This window comes from Bactrocera tryoni, chromosome 1 (assembly GCF_016617805.1).
Source record: "Bactrocera tryoni isolate S06 chromosome 1, CSIRO_BtryS06_freeze2, whole genome shotgun sequence".
NCBI classification, from domain to species: Eukaryota; Metazoa; Arthropoda; class Insecta; order Diptera; family Tephritidae; genus Bactrocera; species Bactrocera tryoni.
Window position 1 is genome coordinate 5,466,737 of NC_052499.1, and position 24,342 is coordinate 5,491,078.

At 32.3% G+C, this 24,342-nt stretch overlaps 7 protein-coding genes across 10 annotated transcripts; 3 read left to right on the forward strand and 4 right to left on the reverse strand.

Moving 5' to 3' along the window:
* Positions 1–170: 170 nt before the first annotated feature.
* Positions 171–13,945, reverse strand: LOC120769126 (ribosome-binding protein 1). 3 transcript variants are annotated; one of them, XM_040095993.1, is made up of 6 exons: positions 13,826–13,945; positions 4,915–6,964; positions 4,340–4,441; positions 3,739–4,215; positions 3,204–3,320; positions 171–3,109 (listed from the first exon to the last, which is right to left on the reverse strand). In XM_040095993.1, exons 2-6 carry the CDS (start codon positions 6,940–6,942, stop codon positions 3,101–3,103), a joined length of 2,733 nt encoding a protein of 910 aa, XP_039951927.1. In that variant the 5' UTR covers positions 6,943–6,964; positions 13,826–13,945; the 3' UTR covers positions 171–3,100. The 3 variants fall into 3 exon arrangements, with proteins under 3 accessions (XP_039951927.1, XP_039951931.1, XP_039951938.1); XM_040095997.1 differs by lacking the exon at positions 13,826–13,945 and adding an exon at positions 13,540–13,556; XM_040096004.1 differs by lacking the exon at positions 4,340–4,441.
* Positions 10,864–16,077, forward strand: LOC120769149 (RAB6A-GEF complex partner protein 2). Of its 2 annotated transcripts, XM_040096037.1 has the most exons (6): positions 10,864–10,916; positions 12,396–12,452; positions 14,240–14,585; positions 14,647–14,861; positions 14,932–15,203; positions 15,262–16,077. In XM_040096037.1, exons 3-6 carry the CDS (start codon positions 14,479–14,481, stop codon positions 15,925–15,927), a joined length of 1,260 nt encoding a protein of 419 aa, XP_039951971.1. In that variant the 5' UTR covers positions 10,864–10,916; positions 12,396–12,452; positions 14,240–14,478; the 3' UTR covers positions 15,928–16,077. The 2 variants fall into 2 exon arrangements, with proteins under 2 accessions (XP_039951971.1, XP_039951962.1); XM_040096028.1 differs by lacking the exons at positions 10,864–10,916; positions 12,396–12,452 and having other exon boundaries at positions 14,158–14,585.
* LOC120769161 (RNA transcription, translation and transport factor protein) lies at positions 15,914–17,157 on the reverse strand. The gene is made up of 3 exons (XM_040096047.1): positions 16,946–17,157; positions 16,566–16,892; positions 15,914–16,501 (listed from the first exon to the last, which is right to left on the reverse strand). Exons 1-3 carry the CDS (start codon positions 17,004–17,006, stop codon positions 16,149–16,151), a joined length of 741 nt encoding a protein of 246 aa, XP_039951981.1. The 5' UTR covers positions 17,007–17,157; the 3' UTR covers positions 15,914–16,148.
* Positions 17,158–17,326: 169 nt separating this feature from the next.
* On the forward strand, positions 17,327–18,701 carry LOC120769180 (RRP15-like protein). The gene is made up of 3 exons (XM_040096070.1): positions 17,327–17,436; positions 17,498–18,542; positions 18,634–18,701. The coding sequence occupies exons 1-2, from the start codon at positions 17,397–17,399 to the stop codon at positions 18,262–18,264; spliced, it is 807 nt and encodes a 268-aa protein (XP_039952004.1). The 5' UTR covers positions 17,327–17,396; the 3' UTR covers positions 18,265–18,542; positions 18,634–18,701.
* On the reverse strand, positions 18,314–18,829 carry LOC120769196. The gene is made up of 2 exons (XM_040096094.1): positions 18,583–18,829; positions 18,314–18,512 (listed from the first exon to the last, which is right to left on the reverse strand). The coding sequence occupies exons 1-2, from the start codon at positions 18,725–18,727 to the stop codon at positions 18,442–18,444; spliced, it is 216 nt and encodes a 71-aa protein (XP_039952028.1). The 5' UTR covers positions 18,728–18,829; the 3' UTR covers positions 18,314–18,441.
* A 324-nt stretch (positions 18,830–19,153) lies between these two features.
* LOC120769170 (zinc finger protein 620-like) lies at positions 19,154–21,104 on the forward strand (the record flags this gene model as incomplete). Its single annotated transcript, XM_040096058.1, has 3 exons — positions 19,154–19,417; positions 19,470–19,976; positions 20,037–21,104. Coding segments are annotated over 3 exons (1,755 nt in total), but the record flags the coding sequence as incomplete, so codon positions are not given.
* Positions 21,105–21,387: 283 nt separating this feature from the next.
* On the reverse strand, positions 21,388–23,153 carry LOC120769188 (V-type proton ATPase 21 kDa proteolipid subunit). The gene is made up of 2 exons (XM_040096083.1): positions 23,062–23,153; positions 21,388–22,970 (listed from the first exon to the last, which is right to left on the reverse strand). The coding sequence occupies exon 2, from the start codon at positions 22,945–22,947 to the stop codon at positions 22,309–22,311; it is 639 nt and encodes a 212-aa protein (XP_039952017.1). The 5' UTR covers positions 22,948–22,970; positions 23,062–23,153; the 3' UTR covers positions 21,388–22,308.
* Between the last annotated feature and the right edge of the window lie 1,189 nt (positions 23,154–24,342).

Consider the following 24,342-nt stretch of genomic DNA (forward strand, 5'->3'; position numbering starts at 1 on the left):
AAAACGTGGTTATTTATTAACGCTGGTAATACTGCCTAAATAACTTGCATTTCTCATTTATTTATTTCACTAAACCCATTCAAAGGAAGCAGCAATATAATACTTAAACCGCTTCACTTTTCTAATCGAAATTATATCGGTTGATTTATTTTCAGTTTTAACATTCTCTGTTTACCTACATTGTGTTTGCATACATATTACTCCTTTATTTAATATCGATATTTTTTACTTTTTATTATTATTAATCTTTTTTTTTGTTGTGGCGAACGCTTTTTTTGCATTTCATATGTATTATTTTGGTTATAATTGCCAATTATTTTGTAATAAAAATAAATGTGATTTTAATCAAATAGTTATGTAATGTGTATAGTTAATTATGCTTTTAAATCGAGACAAGCAATATTATTGTTTGTATAGTAGCAGTTTGTTATCTTTACTTGTCCCTTTTGTGTTTGATTATGAATAAATAAAAAACGGAATGCTGAAGCTGCTTGAAACAGATATGTCTGTAAAATTAATATACCCTTTTTAAAAAATATTACATGGGAATATGTAAATAGTATTTTCTCAAACATTTAACAGAAAATCAGAATAAAGTAAAATGCTTGGCATAGATATAAATTAAAATTTTATGACTTCAGTCATTCGAATTATGAAGCTTAAAATATCAATTAATGAAATAACAGCGGAAAAGGATAATTCATTTTTAGCAGTTACTTATTTGAAGCTCAAGTCAGCATTAGTCCTTTCAATTTGTGACTACAGAAACAAGCTGTTCGTACTCCTATTTCATTTAATTTTCATTTACACATATTCGTAATGATTTTTGTTCATATTATTACTGCTTAGATTAGAGAAAGTATCCCACATACAGTTTCTTTAGTTAGTATTTGTAATACTCGTACGCTCAGCTTAATTGTATCTGCTTTCTTTAAGTATTTTATATAAAAATAGATTCATTTCATTTATGTATGCTTAAGTAAATGTTGCTGTTGCTAAGGATACGCTTGCATAAGCCTTACTATGCGCGTTTCTTATTCATTTGTTCATTTATCGGTCAGTCGTTGAAGTCTGTAATATCTTTGCAAAACTAGTTTTTTGTTGTCTAGTGTTTTCGTATTTACTCAACAATGCAAATAATTTCTTTAGTTCGGCAAGATAAAATAGTCAGTTCAAATAAAGTATACATTTAAAATATTTGCATTGTAATTATTCCAAGTATGCATTGCCATTGTTAAAACTTCTTATAATTTGGCGAATAGAAATATAAAAGTTTTCCAAAATTTTTAATATCAGTTCACTTCGCATGTAAATGAAACGATTATGTATATATGTATATGTAAGAATTATCTAAACAACACATCTTCTTATCCTTAATGCATTCAGAAGAATTGCTAATTGTAATTGTTATTTGCGCAAAAAGAAAAAGAGAATGGAAAAGCACTCAATGAATGCATGGGAGAAAAACTTGTAATAAATATGGAATAATAAAAATAAATTTATTTAAATGATATAATTTAAAATGTGTTTGTATCATTTTAACTAAAAGTAACTTGTATTTTAGGAAAACATTCGAAATCAAAAATATTGTAATATTAATAGAAAAATCATATCTTTCAATCTTTATATTAGCTGCAACAAAGAAGAACGTTACTTTGCTTTATAATGGTTAATTACTTTAGTTAGTTTACTTGAACCGTAACTATGGTTAAGCCAACATCAGCTTTATTTTCTCGATCTGCGCATTGTTTTCTCGAACCGACATTTCCAAAACAAGAGAGAGATTCTATTATTTTCTTATGTATTGCATTGTATTCGATACTTCAATATCAATTTGAATTATGATACAATTAAATTGTTTGGCGCTAAGGTCAAGTTGGATTTTGATATTAAAAATTAATAGTGACACACATGGAATAGAATTTGTTATTAAGAATTATACGTAATGTAAATATGTTTATTAACTCATTCTCATATTTATACATTTTTACTAAATTGTACAGCATTAAAACTGTAACTACGGATACACAAGAGAAAACTCGTTTTCTTTAACAAAAATTATGATTTTTTCACATACAAGGTATTGCCACATGAGCATTATAAATGTACTGACAACTTTAAGTCATTTAAACTTGTGTAGTTGTGTAGTATTGTTGTTGATTATAAATTCAAATGTGTGAAAATTTAGAATGCATTCTTCGAATTCCAATGAAATTTGCACAATTGCTTGTAATAAACTATTTTAATGTACTATTGTAATGTTTACAGTTCATTATATCTTTATTCACGATCTTTTGTGACGTATAAATTAACATTATTTGGTTATGTGTATGTATTTATGTATTCATGTATTTGTATGTATAAATGCAAAGACTTTTTGTGGAACACAAACAGCATAATGCTATTCAGCTATGCAGCGCATTAATAGATTTTTCTTTTTCTTTCCTACATCCATCCTATTATCGGCTTTGCTAGCTTGCTATTTTTTTATATAATGCTTGCATTTCATAATTACTAGCTTTACCCATTTTATATTAGCAATTCAGTGTAATTGGCTGTTTTAATTTGCTTTAATCTTTATATATTCTACTTTTGTTGCTTCCGCTTTCAATCATCAAACATTGCACAGTTTTAGGCTTATACTAAACTCTATATTTTTTTGCTATTTTTGTTTTACATTTATTCACGCATAATTGGTTTGTTTTTTAATTTAACTTTATGTTTTTAATATCTTTTACTTTTTATCTCCTACTGTACTGTAACATAATTTTAGAATGATTCATGTTGCTGCTGTTTGTTATTAGCTACTATTTCATCGCTTATTGTGCAAATTAATGCTTACGTACGAACATTCTTGTTTGCTGATAATATGCAAGTATTTTCTAATAGTTTCACTTTTGTAAGCTTCTGTAAGAAATATGCATGCATTTGGCATATTGTATTATGCCACTCATTATAATCCACTTCTATGGTTACTGGCCGCTTTTCTATGTAAGTAGTTGGCTGTTGTATCATATATTGTTTACTCATTGTTGTATTTGGAAGGCATTACATCTTAATTGCATTTTTCTAACGCTAAACGAACTCCAATGATGCGACATTAAATGTCCTGTAAATAATTAAATTTAGTCGTTTTCTTTTATTTCAATAACTCAATAATATATATAATTATACAATATATCATAAATAATTAAATAACTCACCTGCGCTCCATTTGAGTGCTGCAATCTAGAAATTTCCTCATCCTTTGCTAATAAAATGCTTTGCCATTTCTCGTGCTCTTGCAGTGCATGCCCTTCAAGAGCTGACAATGTGTTGCTCTGTAAATCAATTCAAAGAAAGTTGTTATTTTCAAAAAGATACAAAATTTGGTTAATAATTATCTATATCTAAAGTAGTAGTTTGCAAAATGTTTTAGAAACAAGAACAAGTTAACTTCAGTTGCAAATTCGCTGCTAAGGTTATCATTTTAATGGATAATTTTATATATGATTTCAGTTTAAACGATAAAATTTGATTATATAAATTATCGAAATTAATATCTCTACCAATGATTTTAAATTCATCTTCGAACATTTCTCTTCGTATTATATAACAACACTATGTATACATATACACCTAGCAAACTGGAATTTGGTGAAACAATATTTCCATGAAGCTTGATTTTATAATAGATAATTGAAGCCTCAACTGAAATATCGGGAGTAAAACTTGAAACACAAAGATTTTTTGACTTACAGTCTTCTTAACGAGCTTAGTTAACTCATCCACCTTGGCGCGCAGTTGAGTATTTTGCAGACGCAGTTCAACTGCATCCACATCGTTGCCATTACCGCTGCTTCCACCATCACCACTACTGTTGCTACTAATACGATTATTGCTATTGATTAAGTTATCATTATGTGAGTTGTTGTTTGTGTGGCTTGAAGAGGTGTGATTACTGTTGCTGCTGTTGGTATTAGATTGTGTTGATTTGTTACTACTGCTGCTAGCCGCTTTATTGACTGCAGCTAATTTTATTTGTGAGGCCAAAACCTGTTCCACCCACTGCTCAAAGGATACACTAAGCGCGGTGCTTTCACAAGCTTTAACTGCTTCTGGATAGAGACGCTGGAATATTTCACGCATATGTTTCTCGTCATTTGCGGAAACGGTTGGGGAATTGGCTGTGGCGGAAGATTGTTTTTGTGAAGCTGCGAAAAGCTGCTGCTGTTGCTGAAAATAAAAATTAAACGATTAAAGATTTAGACAAGAAACATTATAATTAAGCTTCTGGGATTAAAGAAAATATTGTTCAAATATTTTTTTTTTTTTATTTTGGATTGAAACATGCACTTACAACTAAGCTTGCATTTGCGCTCTTAGACGCTTTACTTTGTCTAGCTGTTGTTTCACAACTTTGTAAAGCTTCAACCAACTTCCAGTTTTTCTTACGCAAATCCTAAAGCGAAATATGGAAACATATTAGTACAAGAATAAAAGAACAAATGTGGAAAACCGAAATTATTTATGAAACTGTGTAGTATGCATTTAGAACTACGTGAATAATAAAATTAAAACTGGAAGTTATTTTAAGTCTTAAAAATGATTTGAACAAATTTCGCTAAATTACTATGAACGCTTAGATCCATAATACTGTTATACCGTATTAATAATGTTTATTCAATTAAGCGATTCGTTTTTGATTTCTTTTGAAATGTGGGCATCAAGCCGTGATAATTCAATGCTTATTATATAATCGGATTTTATACGAATCATTTTCAAAAATATGTGAGATAGTTCGCAATAATGTTTTATTAGTAATTAGGGGAGAAATAATAGCTGGGTGAGCTACTTTTTGTAGAATTACGAATTATGTAGAATTGGACTTGTGCACTTATAAATTATCTGGACTTATCATATATTGTAACTTACATCGTTCTTTTCTTTTTGTTCTTGGAGCTGTTGTAGTAACTCCTTTTCACGTAGGTTCAGTTTGTCCACAGTCTGCTCGACCTGCTGCAGTTGCTGGTGCTTACTACCGATGTCTTGCTGGAGTGACTGAACCAACTTCTGTAAATCATTATGTGTTTGTGCATTAAGTTGTGTTTGCGCTTCTAAACCGCTGAATTGTTTTAATAATGAGGCATGCTTAGTATTAAATTCGGCCAATTGTTGCTCTTTCTCAGCCAATTGTAACTTGAGTACATCGTATGTTGCCTGCAAACCAGATTGTTCCTTAGATTGTTCCGCAGCATGATTGTTTATGCCGGCCAGTTGTTGTAGCAACTCGTTATTTTTAGCTTGCAAGGCTTCGAGCTGATTCTGCTTCTCCGCCAAAGCCGTGTTTCGTGCCTCAAGATCTTGCCGGACCTGCGTCAAATCAGCTTTGATTGATTCGTGTGCATTTTGTAAGTTATGTACTTCCAACTGGCGTTCAGCGTTTTCGATTTCAAGTGTTTTCGATTTTTCGAGTTCTACAATTCGGTTATTCGAGATTTGTTCGAGCTCTTCACGTTGCTGTTCGAGGAGACTTATTTGTTGTTTTAACTCTTCATTCGCCTGATTACAGGCGTTAACCAAGCAGGTCAGATCGTTAATACACTTATCCTTGTGCGTCGATTCACATTGTAAGCGTTGCAATTGTGCGAACAAGTCTTGGGAACCGTTTTGTTTTTCAATTAAAAGTTTGGCTTGGAATTGTTTACGCTCCTGCGCGAACTTGTCGTTGAGTGCTTGCATGTCCTGAGTGAGTAAAGCAATCTGTTGGTCTTTGGAATTAATCGCTTCAACGTAATTTTTGACAGTAGCATTCAATTGGGCACGTTCTGCATTAATTTCTGTACGTAAATCACGCAATTTTGCTTGAATACCTATCGATGCTTCTTGTTCTTCGGCTAACGCTTTCTCCTTCTCTTCCAATTGGCGTTTTAATTTCTGGCATATATCATCAGACCATTCCGAATGAGTTGCAGGCGTATCCTGTTGCTTATTCAACAAATAATCGATAAGTATTTGTATCTCGGAACGATTAAGCTCGGCGCGACGGAAGAGATTCATGAGTAATGAAACGCCAATAGTATCTGAATCAGAAAGTTTATCGAGTGCAAGTACAAGATCTTTGGTAGCAGCAGTCTCTTTGTTCTGCTTCTTATTTTGTTGTTTTGTTTTATTGTTTCCACTGGCATTATTAGCAACATGTGCCTTTGGTGAGCCTTGACGTACTTTCTCATCCTGCTGTTTAAGCTCCTTTGCAACTTGCGGTTGTATAACAGGTTCGGCTACTGGTGGTTGCTGCTGTTCACTAGCGGGCAAAATTGGCTTTTCCACTGCTACATTTTTATCCTTTTTACCATTCTTTTCTTTTTTGTTATTATCCTTCTTATCGTGTTTCTTTAACTCAACTGTATCTTTAGGTTGTTTCGTTTCGAAAGAATTTGCTTGTTCTTCAATAACCAAATTCTCACGCACCACAACTGGTTCATTCTTATTCACCAAAATTCCCGAAGTCTTGCTCTTCTTCTCCTTCTTTGATTTCTGTTTTGAATTTTCTTTTTCACGCTCAATGATACTGGCGCGTCGCACGGCTTCTGGAGTGGCACCAACAATCACTTCTGGATCTGGATCGAATTCAACATGAGATTTGGACAAACCCTGCGGCTCATCATCTACAGATGTTGGTTCGGATTGGGCATCGGAATCCTCTTGCTCGGTGTTGTCTTTTTGCTGTTCACGTTGTAATTTTTTTTTCTCACGCTTCAGATCCTTCTTTGTTGTTTGTTGTTTTTTTGGTTTCTTTGCAGCCACTTTGCTCTGGGCGTAGATTTTGTCAGTGAACGCCTTCTTTTCGGCAACGATATCTTCGAATGTTTTACGACGGAAAATGCTATTAATGAAGAGAAGCGAGCAGAGAGAGGCGAGGAAGATGCAGGTAATTACAACCAATAAGTGAAAGTCCATCATTGCATAATTTTATCAAATGAACCTGCGCAAAAATAGCAGATAGAAACAGAAATTACCAAAATATGCGTCATAATTATTATATATTTATTTAAGAATATCAAAATAAGTAAAATAAAAATAAATAAGATTATAAGAGAAATAAAATAATATTATTCAACAAAACTCTGCGCGATTAGGATTAGCTTGCCTGCAGAGTGAACGCTCACATCTAAGCCGATTCCAAAGCGGATTTCGATCAGCGTTGATCGATTTTAGGTACCGCAGAGAAATGCGAAGTTCAGCGCAGAATTCCGAGCGTACTTTGCTATTATAAAGTTTTTTTTTGTATATTTGTAAGAGTTTCTTTTAGCCGCAAAGGATTTGGTTCGAATATATTTAAAACAAGAAATATAAATAATTAAGGAATGTTTTGTGCGTAAAACAAAAAATTGGCCGTAAAAGATACAGGTATTTTATAAACACCAAAGAATTAGAGAATTCCCGTTATAAGTTTTCCTTTGAAAATATTAATAGCGGGTATTCTAAATATTGTTCTACCAAATCCATGGTTATTCCTTGAACTACATGTGCAACAAGGCTTCGGGGTCTACTTTACGGTGGCTGTGCATTTCCGTCTGAAAACGTACAGTTTTGATGCTGATTACTCGCTTTCGTCGACTTTTTGCCCGACTATATTTGCTATATTTCGACTTTTCGATTTCGAAGTAAAGTTACTTCTTATCTACCCATATATGAATATATACTTGTATAAATATATACGTAAACTTATGAAGTTTTATTTCATTCGCCTCAGAAAAACAACTTAATTGGAGACGCGATGGAAAAATATGCGATTAATATAGAAATGCAATTCCCAGAAATGCTTATCACTAAATGCACATGCAGAAGTAAACGAAATTCTTATCAATGAAATGACATTTTCACGCTCAATAAAGCTTTAATACAGCCATTTACTCGCCTGCTACAATGAAATATTCGCTTTTAAGGTGAAAATAATATATTTTACAAATATTTAGTATGTACATATGAATAAAGAATTCAATGCCAAAAACCTGTGATAAGTAGTTGAAGACATGGACATTTCGATATGACGTGTACTTTGGAAATTAAAACAAGCAATACGATTATGTACAATGGCAAAATTTGGCAACTAAAAGCTAAATATGTTTTTTGCTTCAATGCGTACAGACTGTATATAGATGATAGCCAATTGGTTTACACAGAATATATGTACATATGTATATAATACGCATATATCGTATACCTATGTACATACATATATGCATATACTATATAGTATACACATGTATGTAGACAACAACCTTCTTTACGGATCGACGTCCAAGGTTACTTTCGGGTACAATTCTTCCCTTATCTTAACATTTGCTGTTTAGTCAAGCTTTTCTCATGAAAGTACATATACAAATGTATATATATATGTACATATACAGAGTACATACAAAAAGAGTAATTTCGATTTATTGTACCAATTGGTAATCTCGGTAAATAATTTATACATACATATATATTTTTTGTTGTACATGATTGACATATTTCATAAAATAATGTTGGCAATCGTATGCAGAACAAATATTTTTCACCTCCAAAAAGTTATCGTTTACAGTACTTTTTTGTATTCACATTCATTTCTTGACCATAATAATTGCAAATGTATCTTATTTTTCAATTGATTTGATTCTGCAGATAATACACATACTCACCTTTATAAAATTAATTCTTGTCAAGTAAATACAACGGTTTAAGTTTCACAAATTATTTTCGGTAAAATCAATTTGAAAACGAAAAAATAATAGTGTAATTTTTTAAAATGATTCTCCAGTAGATATAAATTATTTCATATATTAGGCCCGGTATTAAGAATGTAAAAATAACTAAGCAAATACCTATTTATTTATTATTTTATTACCCAGCTTTATCGGAAAAGATTATTTGTTAAAACTTGACTTTATTCCAAATGAGCATTGGCAACCAAACACACAAGAATTTTAATTTATATTCTACTTTCATCATCATCTGGTTTCATTTGACATGTACATACATACCTATACATACATATATACCAAAATTCATAAGTTATATCAATTGACTTTTGTAAGCATTTAAATAGAAGAGAAGTCTATTGTTACTATTTATACAAAACCCGATGAGGACGGAAAACTCATTGAAAATACAAATCACATTCAGTACCATCCGTATTTATTTACATATCCAATGTAAGTATATTTGCGCAAATAAGTATACAAGAGTGGATCTACTAAAATATGCCTTCCCACATGTACATACATATGCATTTGGAGATTGCGTCAACCATCTGTTTCGTCAAAATATTACTGACAACACTTGCCTCCAGTGGGTTCTTCCAAGTTCTTAGAGCCGGTTTGCATCAGCAGTTTAATTTAAAATTGATATCTTTTGATGAGTCAGTTCACAAACCATTCAAATGATCACAGAATTTGAAATTATTTTACGATTCTTTCGCTAAACCAGCTTAACATTTTCTATTTCATTTTTCCTTTCTGAGAAATCAGTTTGAATCATGATAGATTACGCGAGGCTGGTTTCGGAAATGCTTAACTCTTGTAGTGACGCCTTTGCACTTTTGTAGCTATAAAAACGTGTGTGTGAAGCACACGTACATACATAAGTATATACACAGAAAGACATAAAGCCATGATTGAACTCTTCCAAAAATACCAAAGCTAGATATTTAACAAACCTTATACATACGTATGGAAATGAATAGGGGAAAAATAAAAATATTTATTTCCTTGCTCAGGTTACCAATTCATTTAAGTTGTTCAAAGGGTTAAAATTTTCATTAGAATTAATTTTAAACTTAAGACGCTAAAACTTTTTTGATCATATGATAAATTTAAAATTGGAGAAACTTTTAAGAAGGAGACATAATTTGTACGAAGTACATTTTATCTTTCTCTCAGATGTAATACACATACATACATACATATATATTTTATATGTTTACAATATAAATATATATGCATATTATAATATCTCCTTTAAAACTACTGCCGCCGTGGAGGATTTTTAACTTTAAATAAAACTAAATAGCTGTAGACTGCAAAATTAGACTGCCCGAATGTTGGGATTCCGAAACGAATTTTGATATAAATATAAATTTAATTTCTCTTTAATCGCATATTGGTGTATTAAATTATTTCTTTTTACATGTTAATATTTTTATTGAAAAATGTATATACAATCCATATGCACAAGTTCACCTATTTTGCATGGTATCGCAAGTATATTCCATCTAATATGCAAGGTTTTGAAGATCCGGCATTAAAAATATCGCCGATTAAAGCTTACGTCTCAAACGTATACACATACATATGCACATGCATACATTATATATGTGTGCATGTACCTAAATTTGCACGCTTTAACAGTAATCGTGCTTATATTAGTAGGCCGGATGGGCGACTCGGTCTAATGAATTGGATTTGGGTTGAACAAAAGAGAAGGAGAAGGAGGGGAAAGTGATCGTTTATTCGACTGTTTGCCGGCCGGTAGATTGTACTCGTACATATTAATGTACATTTAAATGTTACTATTGCTGTGGCATATAAAGTAATATAAACAACGATAAAGCGAAATGAAAAATCAACGAGAAAAAACGAAAAAAACAAATATGTATACGTACATGTACATACCTACATATTTTGTAGCATTGTGTAAAAGCCGATAGAGGTCATTAACCGGAAGAGTTTGATTGGGGAACGCCGTCTTAAACACGGCCTGATACTTATTACGGAAAATGCCCAAAAATTTAGAACAATTTATGTAAATGGAAAAAAATTTGTATATTTTCATGGTTATATCAAGTAATATAAATTAAAAAAGTTGAAACTTTATATTAATATAAAAAACTTACTTTGAATTTCAAGACGGATTGGTAACAAGAAAAAGCGAAAATAAAATGTCTGACTCTACAGGTAAAGCATTCTCAATATTACTTACAGTTAAATTTAAAATTCTACTAAATGATGCCAATAAAATAGGAAGTATACAGACTCCAATCTAAGACCTTTAAAAAAGTTGAGTTTACCTTTTAAATGAAATGAACTGACATTCAAAACACATAAGTATGTAAAAGGTTCCAGAGTAAACAAGACTTAAAATAAAACAGAACAAATGGTTTTTTTTTCGGTAAAATCAATTTATATATTTTATTCAAAATAGTCTCCTTTTGCTGCAATACAGCTTTTTGCACGGTCCAAAAGCATGTCGAACGAGTGTTTTTGCTCGTTGGCCCGTATGGTCGCCAGTATGTCGGTGCAAGCCTTTTGAATGGGCTCTACGCCACCATAACGCTTTCTTTTCATGGCAAATGCATTTTTCCGAAAATAAAGAAGTCGCACGAAGCCATACCAGGTGGATACGGGGAGTGATTAATGGTTAAAATGTAAATTTTGGTCAAATAATCGGTCACAAGCGTCGATCGATAAGAGCACTTTTTGGTCGTCAGTCAATTTGTGCGGAACTAACCGTGCGCACACCTTTCGTAAGCCCAATCATCGCCATAAACTTGTTTCATCAAATGAAACGTTACGGTAAAGTTTTATAAATTTTAAAACAAAATTTAATGTTGGCTCTTTGTTCGAAGCTCATTTTCGCACCGATAACACAAACATACTCACACTTAAACTCACTTCCAATCCATGAAATGTCATGAAATGCTCACTATAAAATAGATAAAGATAGCAGATTCTAACGCATCAGTCCACATATAGATGACGCCACTAGGGGCGCTATATTCACAAAATCCTGTTTACTTTGGAACGCTCCTTGTATGTATGCACATTAAAATTCTCACTTTCTAGTTGCTGTATTTTAAACGCTTAATTGACACATTTCATGGCGCAAGTGGCAAGTTCACTTAATACAAATATGACAGACATTAAGGCATTAAAAAAACATTATAGTAAATTGGACAGAAGGGATAAGAGGAACTCTATTAGTAAAAAATTATTTTGAAAGGCCGTCTTCTTAGACAGCGTTTTTTTTTTAAATACGAATTATAATTTTATATACAATGTATATACATACATATACATATATTCTCTATAGGAATTTCAATCCTATATGCACCTCAACACAATACACCAATTGTCATGTACTGGATTGGTCTTCATTCATAACAAAAAAGATATCAATATACATACATATGTGACCTGGTCTACGAAAAGGGAGCTAACGTACGAAAACTAGTTTTCTGGGAAACAGCTGTTAAATCTCATCTCTCTCATCTTCCATCCGAATCAACTAAAAAGTGAAAATTGATTTTTTGACACCTAAGCCCACTTTCCGTAGACCAGGTCACATATAGTAATTATAAACAAATATATTTTGTATTATCTTATTAATATAAACTCGCAACCTATTGACTACAGACTTCAATTCACTTTTTTCAGATGAATTTGTTACACCATCAATAACTAACTTTACTTTTTCCGATCAGTGCTGAATATGTAAGTATAATTACTACTCGGCACATCAACGCTCCAACCAACTTTGTTTTTGTTGTAATATTGTAAGTAATAAGACACGATATGTACGGTAAATTCTTCTTATTCTAATTGGAATATATCAGGTCAGTTTTTATAGTCATAAAACTCAAATAAAAATGAGTGTGTGAATATGTGAATATTTGAGCAAAAAAATTAGAATGTAATTTCTAGTATACGAATGTAATGAAGTAGATAAAAAAAAAGTAAATACGTAGATGGATGGGCACACAATTTTGGCAGAGAAATACATCGCACAATGTTTTCCTTTTATTTTGGCAAACAAGGGAATTATGTTAATAATCTGCTAATTAATGAATCCGAGACATTAGTAATACCAAAAATTAAGGTACATATGTGAACCCAAAATGTCTGTCAAAATGGCATTAAACTAAAGTACTCTTATTTTGAAGTTTTTAAGTCATCTAACCACTTTTTCTCTCACTGCTTCACCTTATTTTAATGCTGAGCAAAAAACCTAGAATGACAAGATTTTCTGTCCCGATCGCTCATAAAATTTACATCAATGCAGTTAATCATAGGTCACAAATACTAAAAAAAAGGTAAGTGGATATTTCTTAGGTCGCTTTGAAAAGGTCCAAATTCATGTTGGTTTTTAATACATTTAGCTGTCTATCGACCACGCCCTTCTAAATTCAACGGATTTTATAAACTTTTCTGATCACTTGCCTATATAAAATATGTAGCACTTTTGCAAAGGAGTGATGCATTCCAATCCCTAATTAAACCGACCATTATTTTACTAAAAGTTTCTTCAAGGTAATGACTAAAAATATCATTCATATTTTTGCACCTTTCGCTACAAACTTCTTAAGAAAATATAATAATGAATTTTTATGATTTCTGCGTAAATAATTATGTCAAATATATTGTGTGATCTCTTATTACTTAGAATTAATTAATTAGCATTGCAAATTTTCACAATATTTTTTGGTAAAAACAGAAATGAGCCAATATAATGCAATGCACATCAAGGTCTTTGCATATTTATCGAAATTCAATTAAAGTATCAGTTATGAGTAATGCATACCTCAACAAATATTAATAATTTCACATTTAGAACCTAAAACATTGAATTCTATTGTTGCCTGACACCAAAAATGCAACGTAGGCAGCAAATTTCTTTTTCTTGTTTCTTTTTTTTTTCTTTTGGCACTTTCCACGCCAGCACCGCCATTGCTGGTCGCAGAAAAAGTCGGGACAATGTGAATGAAAAAATGAAATTTGCCGACTTGAGAAAGACCCTATTGTTCTTGCACAATTATCTTTTTCGTATGGTATTAATTGAAGAGACTTATGTTTATAATAAAACTTACAATTTATATTATGCCTTCAAACTTTTGCAATTAATTAATTAAACACTTTATATTTAAAGAGCACAAGTATTCAAATTCCGAAATCCTTCTACTCCACTTGTTCGTCGTCTTCGCTTCAATCAAAAAATGCAAAATTTCTACTGTCACATCAGACAACGTTGCCAGAGTCAAAATATGTTATAAATAAAACGAATATGGGGAAAATGAGATGCTGTGATAATTATTTTTAATATATGTAAATTAATAATAAAAAATAATAAATGTAAATAATTTATTATCTGTGATAATTAAGACGAATTCAAATAAGAAAAAGAGCGTACCAGAAAATGTTTTGAACCTCGAAAGAGTTGCATTGTTAAAAATATATTTATCTAACCAATAAGACAATCTTTCCAATAAGTATGTCCTCCTTAGGAACAGATCTAATAGGACCGCGATATACATACATATATGAAATGTTTACCAACTTAATAGTGCTGGAATTGTCACTCCTTAATTTTTAAATGGAGTTTAACGTTAAATTATTATGTCTGCAAATAGAGAGATCGAGCTACAATCATTGTTGACAGTCAGCTGTTAAGTTATTTCTGCTCATTTACGCTATAAAAAGTAAAGATTCTTAAATAAAAGAATAAATAGCAAAACCAAAAAATATGATAGAGATTAAAGCAAAATTTGTACGAGCAGATTCTGCAATATATGCTTCAGGAGAGCGGGTAGAATGTCTGATCGAATTTGGCCATCGTGGCAATGGCAACAGGTATTTATAAGAGCTTTGGTGAAAATATTTCAATTATATACATCTAGTACAAAATTTATAGAGAGGAGAACTTGGCTTGGGCCTCCGCGCAACTCCATTGCTATCGAAAAACCAACTATAACATCACTTTAGGAGACAAAATAAATGAGTTAGCAGAACTAGTTGGTAAAACAGCTTTAGATGCAGCTGCACAAGCTAATGGTGATATATTAATTGCCACTAAGCCAAAGATATTATTTTGCGATTTAAAATTATTGCCAAGTGAAACGAAAATCTGTAAGTAAATATATGAACTTGTACAAATTAAACCAAGATATAATTAAATTCTATTTAATTTTTTATTCAGATTTTTTCAATGAAATTTTACCTCGTAATGGTCCGCCTACATATCGGGGTCACGACATTAAATACTTTTACAGGATTACAATAGCCACACAAAGAGTTAAATCTAAAGTGCAAATGCTTAGTGTGCCTATACGGGTATTACCTATACCTATAATTGCTCGGCCTGATGAGATGCATTGCACTGAAGAAACAAATGACGAGCTAGCGCCTACTAATCCCTTCCTTGAAAAAAGAGAAATATCCGAGTTGGAAATTTCATGGCATCACCTTAAGGTAATATAAAAATATTCATAACTACTGTAAATTCTATAAAAGTTTGTTATTTATGTAGAATGTAACTGCCCGCCGAGCGCCTAAATATTATCGCATATCTAACAAGCGTGGATTCGTTGGTCGGTTTTGCTTGTTTAAACCGTCGTACAAAATTGGTGAAGATATAGTGGGAAGCCTTGACTTTAGCAATTGCAAAGTACGTTGTGTCCAATTTTCAGTGAAACTGCAGGCACAAGAAATATCACTTCAAAGTAATGCCGATCAGGCAAATAATGAGTTCAATGATGCATCCTCTGTAAATTCCCTGGACTTGGCAAGTATTGCTAGTGGAACAGCAGTAGATAATTTACATAAATCGAAGACATCTGGGAGCGCACGAAATATTGCCGACGAGGAACCTATAGGAAAGATTAGCACATTGGCAACCATTCATCAAATGTGCTATGCTATGTTGAAGACTTCTGTGATTATACCTATACCATTACATGTAACACCCTCATTCCGTACTGATTTTGTCGAGCTACGATGGCGTTTACATTTTGAATTTGTCACAAGTACAATGATGGACTTTGGTAAACCCAATCCAATAGAGGGTGAGCTTAAAGCTCCTGCCGAAATACCTGTAGAAACAATGGTGTGGAATTTGCCAATTGCTGCAATATACGCTGCTAACCCCCTTCAAATATATTCACCCAGCCAAACACATAGTCTATTGATTAAGTGAACAATATATATTTCTATGATCAGAGCATAATGTACACACATACCTACGTTAAGATATGTAGTGCACACTTTTAAATATATTAATTGCAATCAATTAGAAAGTAAAATAAGGTGATGAGAAGTTTAAAATATATATTAAAAATAAACTTAATTTGAAGATATTTGGAAGTTAATTAATATTTTCTAACTCCGAGTTAATTTCCATAGAAATATATTAAATTTTTATCGCCCTACTTTTCCGAGTTTAGTATCTGTTTTGGGATTCGCAGTCAAATCCTGGACAGCAACAATTGTTTCATTGATTTTTGTTTGTAACTCACGTAAACTTTGTATTTGTAATAGGCGCAAAATGCGTACTGGATAATCTAGTGCAGAGTCATCGGAGACTACATCATTGCCTTTTTCAAAGGGGAAAGGAGTCCCAGATATAGCCTGTCGATTCTTAGCGGAAGGTGAAAGTCGTTCATGTACTACACGTGCAATTGCTTCTAATAGAATAAGATGGTTCGGATGTTGTGGTATTTTCAGTTTAGTTGCCAATGCGCGAACACCCGCAATGAAATCTTTATGGTTAACTGCAATTAAAATAAAATCCAATATTTCATCAAATAAGTACTCTGTATAAACGTAGAAACTTACAGTCCATATTGTCAAAGAAATTTTCAGCTTTTATGCTAGGGGCTATTGATTTGTTCTGCTGCTTACTAACTTCAATCGAGTTGATATCCTTGTAACTCTCAGGAGCATCCAGGAATTCCAAACGAATGGCATAGCCAAGGAGCCAAGTAATTTCTTCCAATGGTGTAACAAATTGTGGCATACTAAGGTCATATTTGTAATTTTCATACGCTTGCTCCCATATCTCAAGCTCGTCGACCTTCCGAAGGTCCTCGCGATCTTCAATTTTATATTGGCGTATTTTTTGGTCTTCCAACCAGAGTATGGTGCTTGCAAACACCTTTCGATCTATAAAATAAAATCAAGAATATATGCACACTTTAAAGTTAAATTGGACCTACCATTAACATCAACACTACCAGGTGCTGGATGTTCTAGAGCTTCTAATTTTAGCTTTAACATATTTTAATTAGCTCAGAAATGTTTTAGAAAAGTTATTTTGTGCAATTGAAAACTGTCAAAATATTGATAGCTTTTAACCTAGTAAATACCCACTATTTTGTACTTATTATTTTTCTATCGAACACATTTGATTAAATATATAATTTTCTTGCAAAACTAATTTCAGCAAAAAATGAAATGTTTTAACGAATCAGAAGTTTTAAAAGAAACTAGTCAAAATTCGAGTATTTACATTTTTCTTGTTCACTTACTTAACTTGGGTTAAATATCGATGCTGGTAAAAATATCGATATATGCAAAAAAAATTCGACTTTCTGACATTTGCTGTAATTGTAATTGATTTGACAGTTGTAAATAAACTAAACAACGTGCAGAATTTAAGAATAGAAAATGGCTTTATCCAACATAAAGAAACGAAATATTTCGAAATGTAAGATCAAACTTTATATGAATACAAACACATTTTATCAAACATTTTATTTTAAAACTAGCTCTACCTAAAAAACAAGTTCCAGACGATTCCGAAGTTGAAAATTCTAGTGGGGAAGATGCCGAGAATGATGCAGAAGGAAATATCGGCTGGGCTGATTGTATAGCCAAAGTACTAAGCACGTCCAAGCCGAAAACTAAGAAAACATTGGTATTATCCCGTGCCAGAAAACTAAAACCGGTTGATAAGTTGAAATCAAAAACTTTGAATTATGGTTTTGAAGTTGAAGGTGAAGACAAAACTGATGTGAAACCCATAAAAGAAGAAATTGATGAGCAAATAAAACATCGTAAGAATGTGCCGCTAGAATTGCGTGTAAAACCTTCCTGGAAAGATATAGAACGGGAACGCACATTGCGAAAAGTTGCAACTAGAGGTGTTGTCCAGTTATTTAATGCAGTTCGAATACAGCAAAAAGACATCCAACAACAATTGGATGCCGCAGGCCCATTAGATAGTCGAAAAGATGCAGTTTTAAACAATATAAACAAAAGAAAATTCTTAGATGTTCTTATGAGTGGCAATCGCGCGAAGTCGGAAGCTGTTGACAATCCTGTAAAAAGTGAGAATATGAAGAACGTTGATAGCAGTGATGATGAAGATCATATGCCGTCCACTACACAAAATAAGCGAAAGTCGGAGTGGAGTGTACTTCGAGAAGATTTTATGACAAATAAAAAAATTAAGCATTGGGATGAAGATGACGACGAAAATACCGACAAAGCACCAGGAAATTCCGATGGGGAAGAAGATAGTGGTGACGAATAATAAAATTGTATTTTAACAATGATTTTTTTTATTATAAAGTGTAGAAATATTAGGCAACATTACTAAAAATTTTTATTAGTATATGTTCAGCATACACAAATACGTACACCCATCTTTTTGTTATACGTAAGTAAGGAACTTTATAAATTAACTTAGCACTTAAAACTATTGTGACATTTAGGCCTCGGAGCTGTTTGATTTCAAAAGGCTTGCGTTTGATAGTCTGGCCAAACCTAGGGACACCACACCTGTAAAATGGGAGTAAAAATTTGAATAAGGTCTCAAGAATAAACTTTTATTTTGTTTGTATTAACTTACTTCCCGAAATCAATCGCATTGTATTCATTTCAATTTTTTTACGATTTTTAGATTGTGAGAAAATATATGCTCCCATGGCAATTAGTCCGAAACCACTTATTAAACGGCAAGCTAAACAATCTTTTTGATTATCACTGGACGTCATTGAATAGCCTCATTTAATCCATACAGTGTTATCAGTAATACAAATTTTCAGTACTTTGATACAGTCAGAACCAGAGAAAGCCGAATATGCATTTAAAAGATGACAGTCACAAAAACTAAATTGAAAACGAACGGATCTAATCAGCTGATAAATTTCGTTATTTAGAGATATATATAAACTTGAATGAAAATAAACATGTCGATAACAAATATTATTTTTTCTATAATGTATAATGCTATAGTAACCAATAAAAAAATTTTAACTTTGAATCACAATAGTTATGGAATTTATTGCAAATTGTTTTATTTTTTATTATTGTATTTTATATTTTGGCGTCCTTCAATTTTCTATTTCGTTTAAATTCTACACCGTACACGTATCAGCTGTTTTCACTACTACGCCATTATTCACTAAAAACACCGCCGTTATTCAATAGTGTTGGAAATTTTTCCTTTGTACACTATACGTAAATTTAACATAGCAGCTCATAAGTCCATAAAGAATTATTTAAAACGCCTTGGAATGAATTCTGAAGAGAATATGGCATCCGGAAGTAGTACTGAGGGAGAGGTATGTTGTAGAGTTTGCCTGCAACTTGAGGAGTTAATGATCCATATTTACGACGGTGGTGTTATTGAAGACTTTCAAACAGACCTAATCACATTACTGGAACGCTGTGGAGGAATCAAAGTATACTGAATTCATTATTGAAATAAATTGTATTATATATATTTGTATTTAGGTAGAACAATCAGACAGTCTTCCAAAATTTCTATGCAAGGAATGTACGACTGAATTATTGGTGGCTGCGAAGTTTCGTGAGAAATGTGAACGGACACAACAATTACTAAAAGCTGCTCCTCAAAAGAAATCAGAATACGTAGAAAGTGAAGAACCTTCCACTGATACTGAAGCTACATATGATACACAGTTTCTAAGCGATCGTAATATCATAGAAATTCATCCAGATAGTTTTGTGGAAACAAATTTAAATGAAGAAAACATTGATGTGAAGTGTACAGCAAACACACAGCTTGATAGTGCAATTGCGCTCGAAAGCGGGGAACCCATTGATCTTAATTTAAACGGTATTGATATAATAGAAGAAACCAATGAAGAATGGCAAGTAATGGAATATTTTGAAAATAATAGCTGTGAAGGAAAACAAAAACAAGAAATTTATTCGCCTAATAGTATATACCTGATGAATGATATCAATAGCACAGCAAATGTTGCCTCACAAATAAATGTAAGCTTTGTACAATCGGTTATGAAAATAAAGTTTTAAAATATGTATGTCTTTTTTTAGGCCGAAAAAAAATTCACATGCGATTCCTGTGGAGCAGTTTTCCTACAGGCAGCTAATCTTCAAAGACATTTGGAAAAAGTGCACTTCCTACTACAACCATATCGCTGTCCCAATTGTAGTCACACTTTTACTATAGAGCAAACTTATATAAATCATAGTATTAGTTGTATAAAATCCAATGATCAAACTGCTCCAGCAATTAACATTAATATCCCAATTAAAACATTTCCAACGTCATCCCAACGAGAATGTGTATACTGTGGCAAACAAATGCAGTCCAACTTCGCTCTCAATATGCACCTACGTACACATACCGGGGAACGTCCTTACAAATGTGACCACTGTCCGAAGGCTTTCAAAACTCAATCAGCTTATACAATGCACATGAAACGTCACGCTCGAAAGCCTGACTATTCATGTTCATTGTGCCATAAGACTTTCTATGAGACCAGCAATTTGACGGTGCACATGCGTACGCACACTGGAGAAAAACCACATTCTTGCACTTTTTGTCAAAAACGGTTTTCACGAGTTTTCCTTTTACAATTACATATGCGCACTCATACCGGTGAAAAACCATATCAATGCAAGATTTGTAACCGTAGTTTCGCGCAGCTATGTGATTTAAAGAATCACGAGCGTATACATACTGGCGAAAGAAATTATAAATGTACTACATGTGGAAAGACATTTATAAAAAAGTACTCACTTAGGGCGCATATGGATCGGCATGCCATCCTACAGAGTGAAGAGGGAACTGTGTCCGATGAAAAAAATATCGAAGTAGAAAATGCCAAAAATACCCAAGCCGAAGATGAATCCATAAAATATATGCTTGACAATAGCATGCTGCAAGGTGATAGTTACTTTCTATCGAAAGTTCCTGAAGATAGTTTTTGTAGCCTATCTTATGAAGAGGTGCCCCAACTGAATGAACCCAATACAGACCTTGTTTGGAGTGATTTTATAGTTGAGCATATATGAAATATATGCTTATATCTATGTATATTTATACTACTTAGAGAAATATACGAAATACAGATATACATACTTATATATTCCAACATATATACACACAAATTGGTTTTTATTTTACCAAGGATAATGACAAAAAACAGTATGACCTCGATGACAATTTATCTAATCCTTAACGGTGATTAAGCACCCGTTGTAACAACAAGTGTCGCAGTCTATTCCCACTACACTGATTGCGATTCCGAAATATTTCCGACCAAAATCTATCGGCAATATTACAAAAAATTATGTGAGGAATAGTTTTGACCGATCAATTAAAAATAAGTAAATTTTTTTTAGAGAACCTGCAACATAAATTTATTGTTGAATACTTTCGTTAAATTTGTTTATACAATAACATATGCCGTTTTATACAGTGGATTATTTAATACATACAATAAATCTTAAAACACAGTTAAATGTACAAAATAATAATGGGCACTCCTTTATACATTAACAATAAATAATTTACAAAAAGGAAACACACACTTGTTTTTATGATATCGTATTGTTCGTGCCTCAAGTGGATTCAAATCGAATTTCAAAGTAATAGTAAGTAAATTGAAATACATACACATTTTTTTATATGTACATATAGGTGTTATTTGATGCTGATATTTATGTACAAGTCGCCTACATAAAACTATTGGAATTCGTTTGAATCGGACTTGAACAGCCGACTAAGGTAAGCTTAGCTTAATTAAATTAGCAAATGTTAAACTTAAGACAACAACAGTATATAGAACTGCAACTACATCCAAGACGGTGTTCGGTTAGATGACAACAGAGTCGATAATGTTTGTAGCAGAATTTCGGTTTGTCCCCAATGAGAGAATCGATAGTCGTAATTTCATCATTTCTTGTTTTTCGTATATTGTTGAATTAATTTTTTTCTGTTGAGCAGTACATTCAATTCATTACCCAGGCCTATTGGCACGCATTTAAATAATGAAAATTAAATACTTTGCTCATCAAATATTTATCTAATGTGGAATGAGTTGGGTAATTTATGGCTTATTTCGAATTTCTGTGAACCATTGTGCTCTTTTATGTAGGTAAACTTTAATTTTACTAATCAAAATATGTACATCTAATACGATTTGATATTAAGTATAATCCAAAAACAAAGAATGAGTGAAAGACTCATTGTTTTTGACTGGAATTTGTATTTAGGCATCTATATGTTAATGGTACTTTTCTTTGAGCTGTGCTGTGTCTTTTAATTGCTCGTACCAACCTCCTTCATTGCATTTTTAACTTAGTCTTTCTTATCACCCATTTTAACTTTGGACGTCATGTAAATGCCTACAATCAAGCCGAAAAGTCCAATGGCTGAACCGAAAATTTCCACAATTAAAATTTTCACAAAAAGCGCTGAATTAGCTGCATCTGCAAGAGCAGCTCCGGAACCAACAACGCCAACAGCAATACCACAGAACAAGTTCACCAAACCGACTGCTAACCCTGCACCAAACATTACGTATCCTCCAAACCAATTATTATTCATTACAGTTTGACTCTCTAGTGCTGCCGACATTGTAAACGATTCCAACAGACCGGATAAAACGATAGCAGTGATCAGTCCGTAAATGGCTACAGCCTCACAAAAGATAACCGAAATTAAATTCTTTGTCTTTATTCTTGGAGCTTTTACACCACCGCCCACAATGCTGGTGCCCGTTGTATGAATGCCCAGAGCAGCTCCTACCACAGATAATGCCACCGACAAACCAATTCCAAGACATGCCCACATATAAGGTGAAGTGGATGCCAGGAACCAACCAACACTTACACGTTCACCTTTGCCAGTAAGAACGAATTGGAAGATGAGCACTATGCTAGTGGCCAAAAACAGCCACCAGAATGTGTGGAGAACAACGCTGCGTATCTGGGCCATTCTGCAAAGTTTTCACGGTTTATCTGCAATAAGTTATTTTTATATAAATTTTTTTTACTTAACTACGCAGAAAGCTAATGAAAATTTGTAAAAAATACTTGCAAAAAAACTCACAAAATATCAAGACTATTTTAGTGACAGGTGACCGAGAAAAACTTTACTCATCACATGACAGACGAACAATGCCGCCCTCTATTGGTTAAAAATTGTACTTTTCTGATTAATGTGGCCTTGCAACTCTATGCAGGGTTGCATCTTCTTATGATAAACTTTATAATAACAAATAATTTGTATGCACAATAATTTCTAACATTTTTTAAATGATACTTCTGAAATTAGAAAATTTTACCTTTATTTTTATTTTTGTATAATTAGTATAAACGCAAACATGTGGTTATAAGTTACAATAAATATGGTCATAAGTCGCAAAAGAATATCAACTTAATGTCACACAACAGCTATAAGCATATAAAAAATTTCTTATTATGGTAGGGAAAAAGATAATTGTATAAGTAAACATAAAATATAACGAAAATGTCCCACAAAATAAATAGCAATTAAGATATTGGTTGTGCATTCATTGATAATATTAAAAGTGATGCCAAGCCATTTCAGAAGTTTTAAAGGCAATGTAACAATTTTTAGTACATAATTCTTTTGCTGACTTTTAAGCAAAAATATTTGTTGTAAACATTTTGTATTCATTCAATAACCAACAATAACATATAACAATAAATAGGTTAATTGTTGACAGAGAACGTATAATATAATAATATTATACATTCTCTGTTGTTGATTCCATTGTATATTTTATGTCTTCCTGGGCGTGTTCTAAATGAAAGGAGCAGGCCCCCAAACATACAACGCCAACTTTCATAAAATATAGCTTTTTTGCTTTCAATTACTCAACTAAAATCCAAATATTTAACATTCGGGAGGTGGCGGGATCTAGGAACCATTTAAACCGGTTTTTTATATAGTGTAGTATTTTATTTTATCCGTATTTTGAATTAGCGGCATCTTGATTAGTCGGAATTTAAAATTTCGAGATTTTGATTGTCGGTATTAAACACCTCCACTAACACTTCACTAAATCGGATTTACAAATTTGCTTTGTATTAAATAGATTACAACTAACTCTTAATTCCATTCCATTCTATTCTAAAATTTACCCATATATTTAAATGTCAAACATAATCAGTGTTTTCCAGGGAATTTCATGATCAATTAAATTTCACACTTCATTCCTTTCAGAAATAATTGTTTGTCTACTTCTGTACTTAAAGTATGGCAATTAGAAACAAGTAGGCATCGCATTCTCCTAGTGTAAATATAGTTGAAATTTTACTTTTATAAATAAAAACAAAGAATGTTTACAAATTTACACTAGTTATA

Coding starts and splice junctions, on each gene's coding strand:
- LOC120769126 (XM_040095993.1), bottom strand. CDS start 6,942: ATGATGGACTTTCACTTATTGGTTGTAATTACCTGCATCTTCCTCGCC. Junction 4,442..4,914: donor AACAAAAAGAAAAGAACGAT/GTAAGTTACAAT, acceptor ATTTCGCTTTAG/GATTTGCGTAAGAAAAACTG. Junction 3,321..3,738: donor CTAAGCTCGTTAAGAAGACT/GTAAGTCAAAAA, acceptor ATTGATTTACAG/AGCAACACATTGTCAGCTCT.
- LOC120769149 (XM_040096037.1), top strand. CDS start 14,479: ATGATAGAGATTAAAGCAAAATTTGTACGAGCAGATTCTGCAATATAT. Junction 14,586..14,646: donor CATCGTGGCAATGGCAACAG/GTATTTATAAGA, acceptor CAAAATTTATAG/AGAGGAGAACTTGGCTTGGG. Junction 15,204..15,261: donor TTTCATGGCATCACCTTAAG/GTAATATAAAAA, acceptor TTATTTATGTAG/AATGTAACTGCCCGCCGAGC.
- LOC120769161 (XM_040096047.1), bottom strand. CDS start 17,006: ATGTTAAAGCTAAAATTAGAAGCTCTAGAACATCCAGCACCTGGTAGT. Junction 16,893..16,945: donor TGGTAGTGTTGATGTTAATG/GTAGGTCCAATT, acceptor TTTATTTTATAG/ATCGAAAGGTGTTTGCAAGC. Junction 16,502..16,565: donor TTTCTTTGACAATATGGACT/GTAAGTTTCTAC, acceptor TTTTAATTGCAG/TTAACCATAAAGATTTCATT.
- LOC120769180 (XM_040096070.1), top strand. CDS start 17,397: ATGGCTTTATCCAACATAAAGAAACGAAATATTTCGAAAT. Junction 17,437..17,497: donor GAAACGAAATATTTCGAAAT/GTAAGATCAAAC, acceptor TTTTAAAACTAG/CTCTACCTAAAAAACAAGTT.
- LOC120769196 (XM_040096094.1), bottom strand. CDS start 18,727: ATGACGTCCAGTGATAATCAAAAAGATTGTTTAGCTTGCCGTTTAATA. Junction 18,513..18,582: donor AATGCGATTGATTTCGGGAA/GTAAGTTAATAC, acceptor CCCATTTTACAG/GTGTGGTGTCCCTAGGTTTG.
- LOC120769188 (XM_040096083.1), bottom strand. CDS start 22,947: ATGGCCCAGATACGCAGCGTTGTTCTCCACACATTCTGGTGGCTGTTT.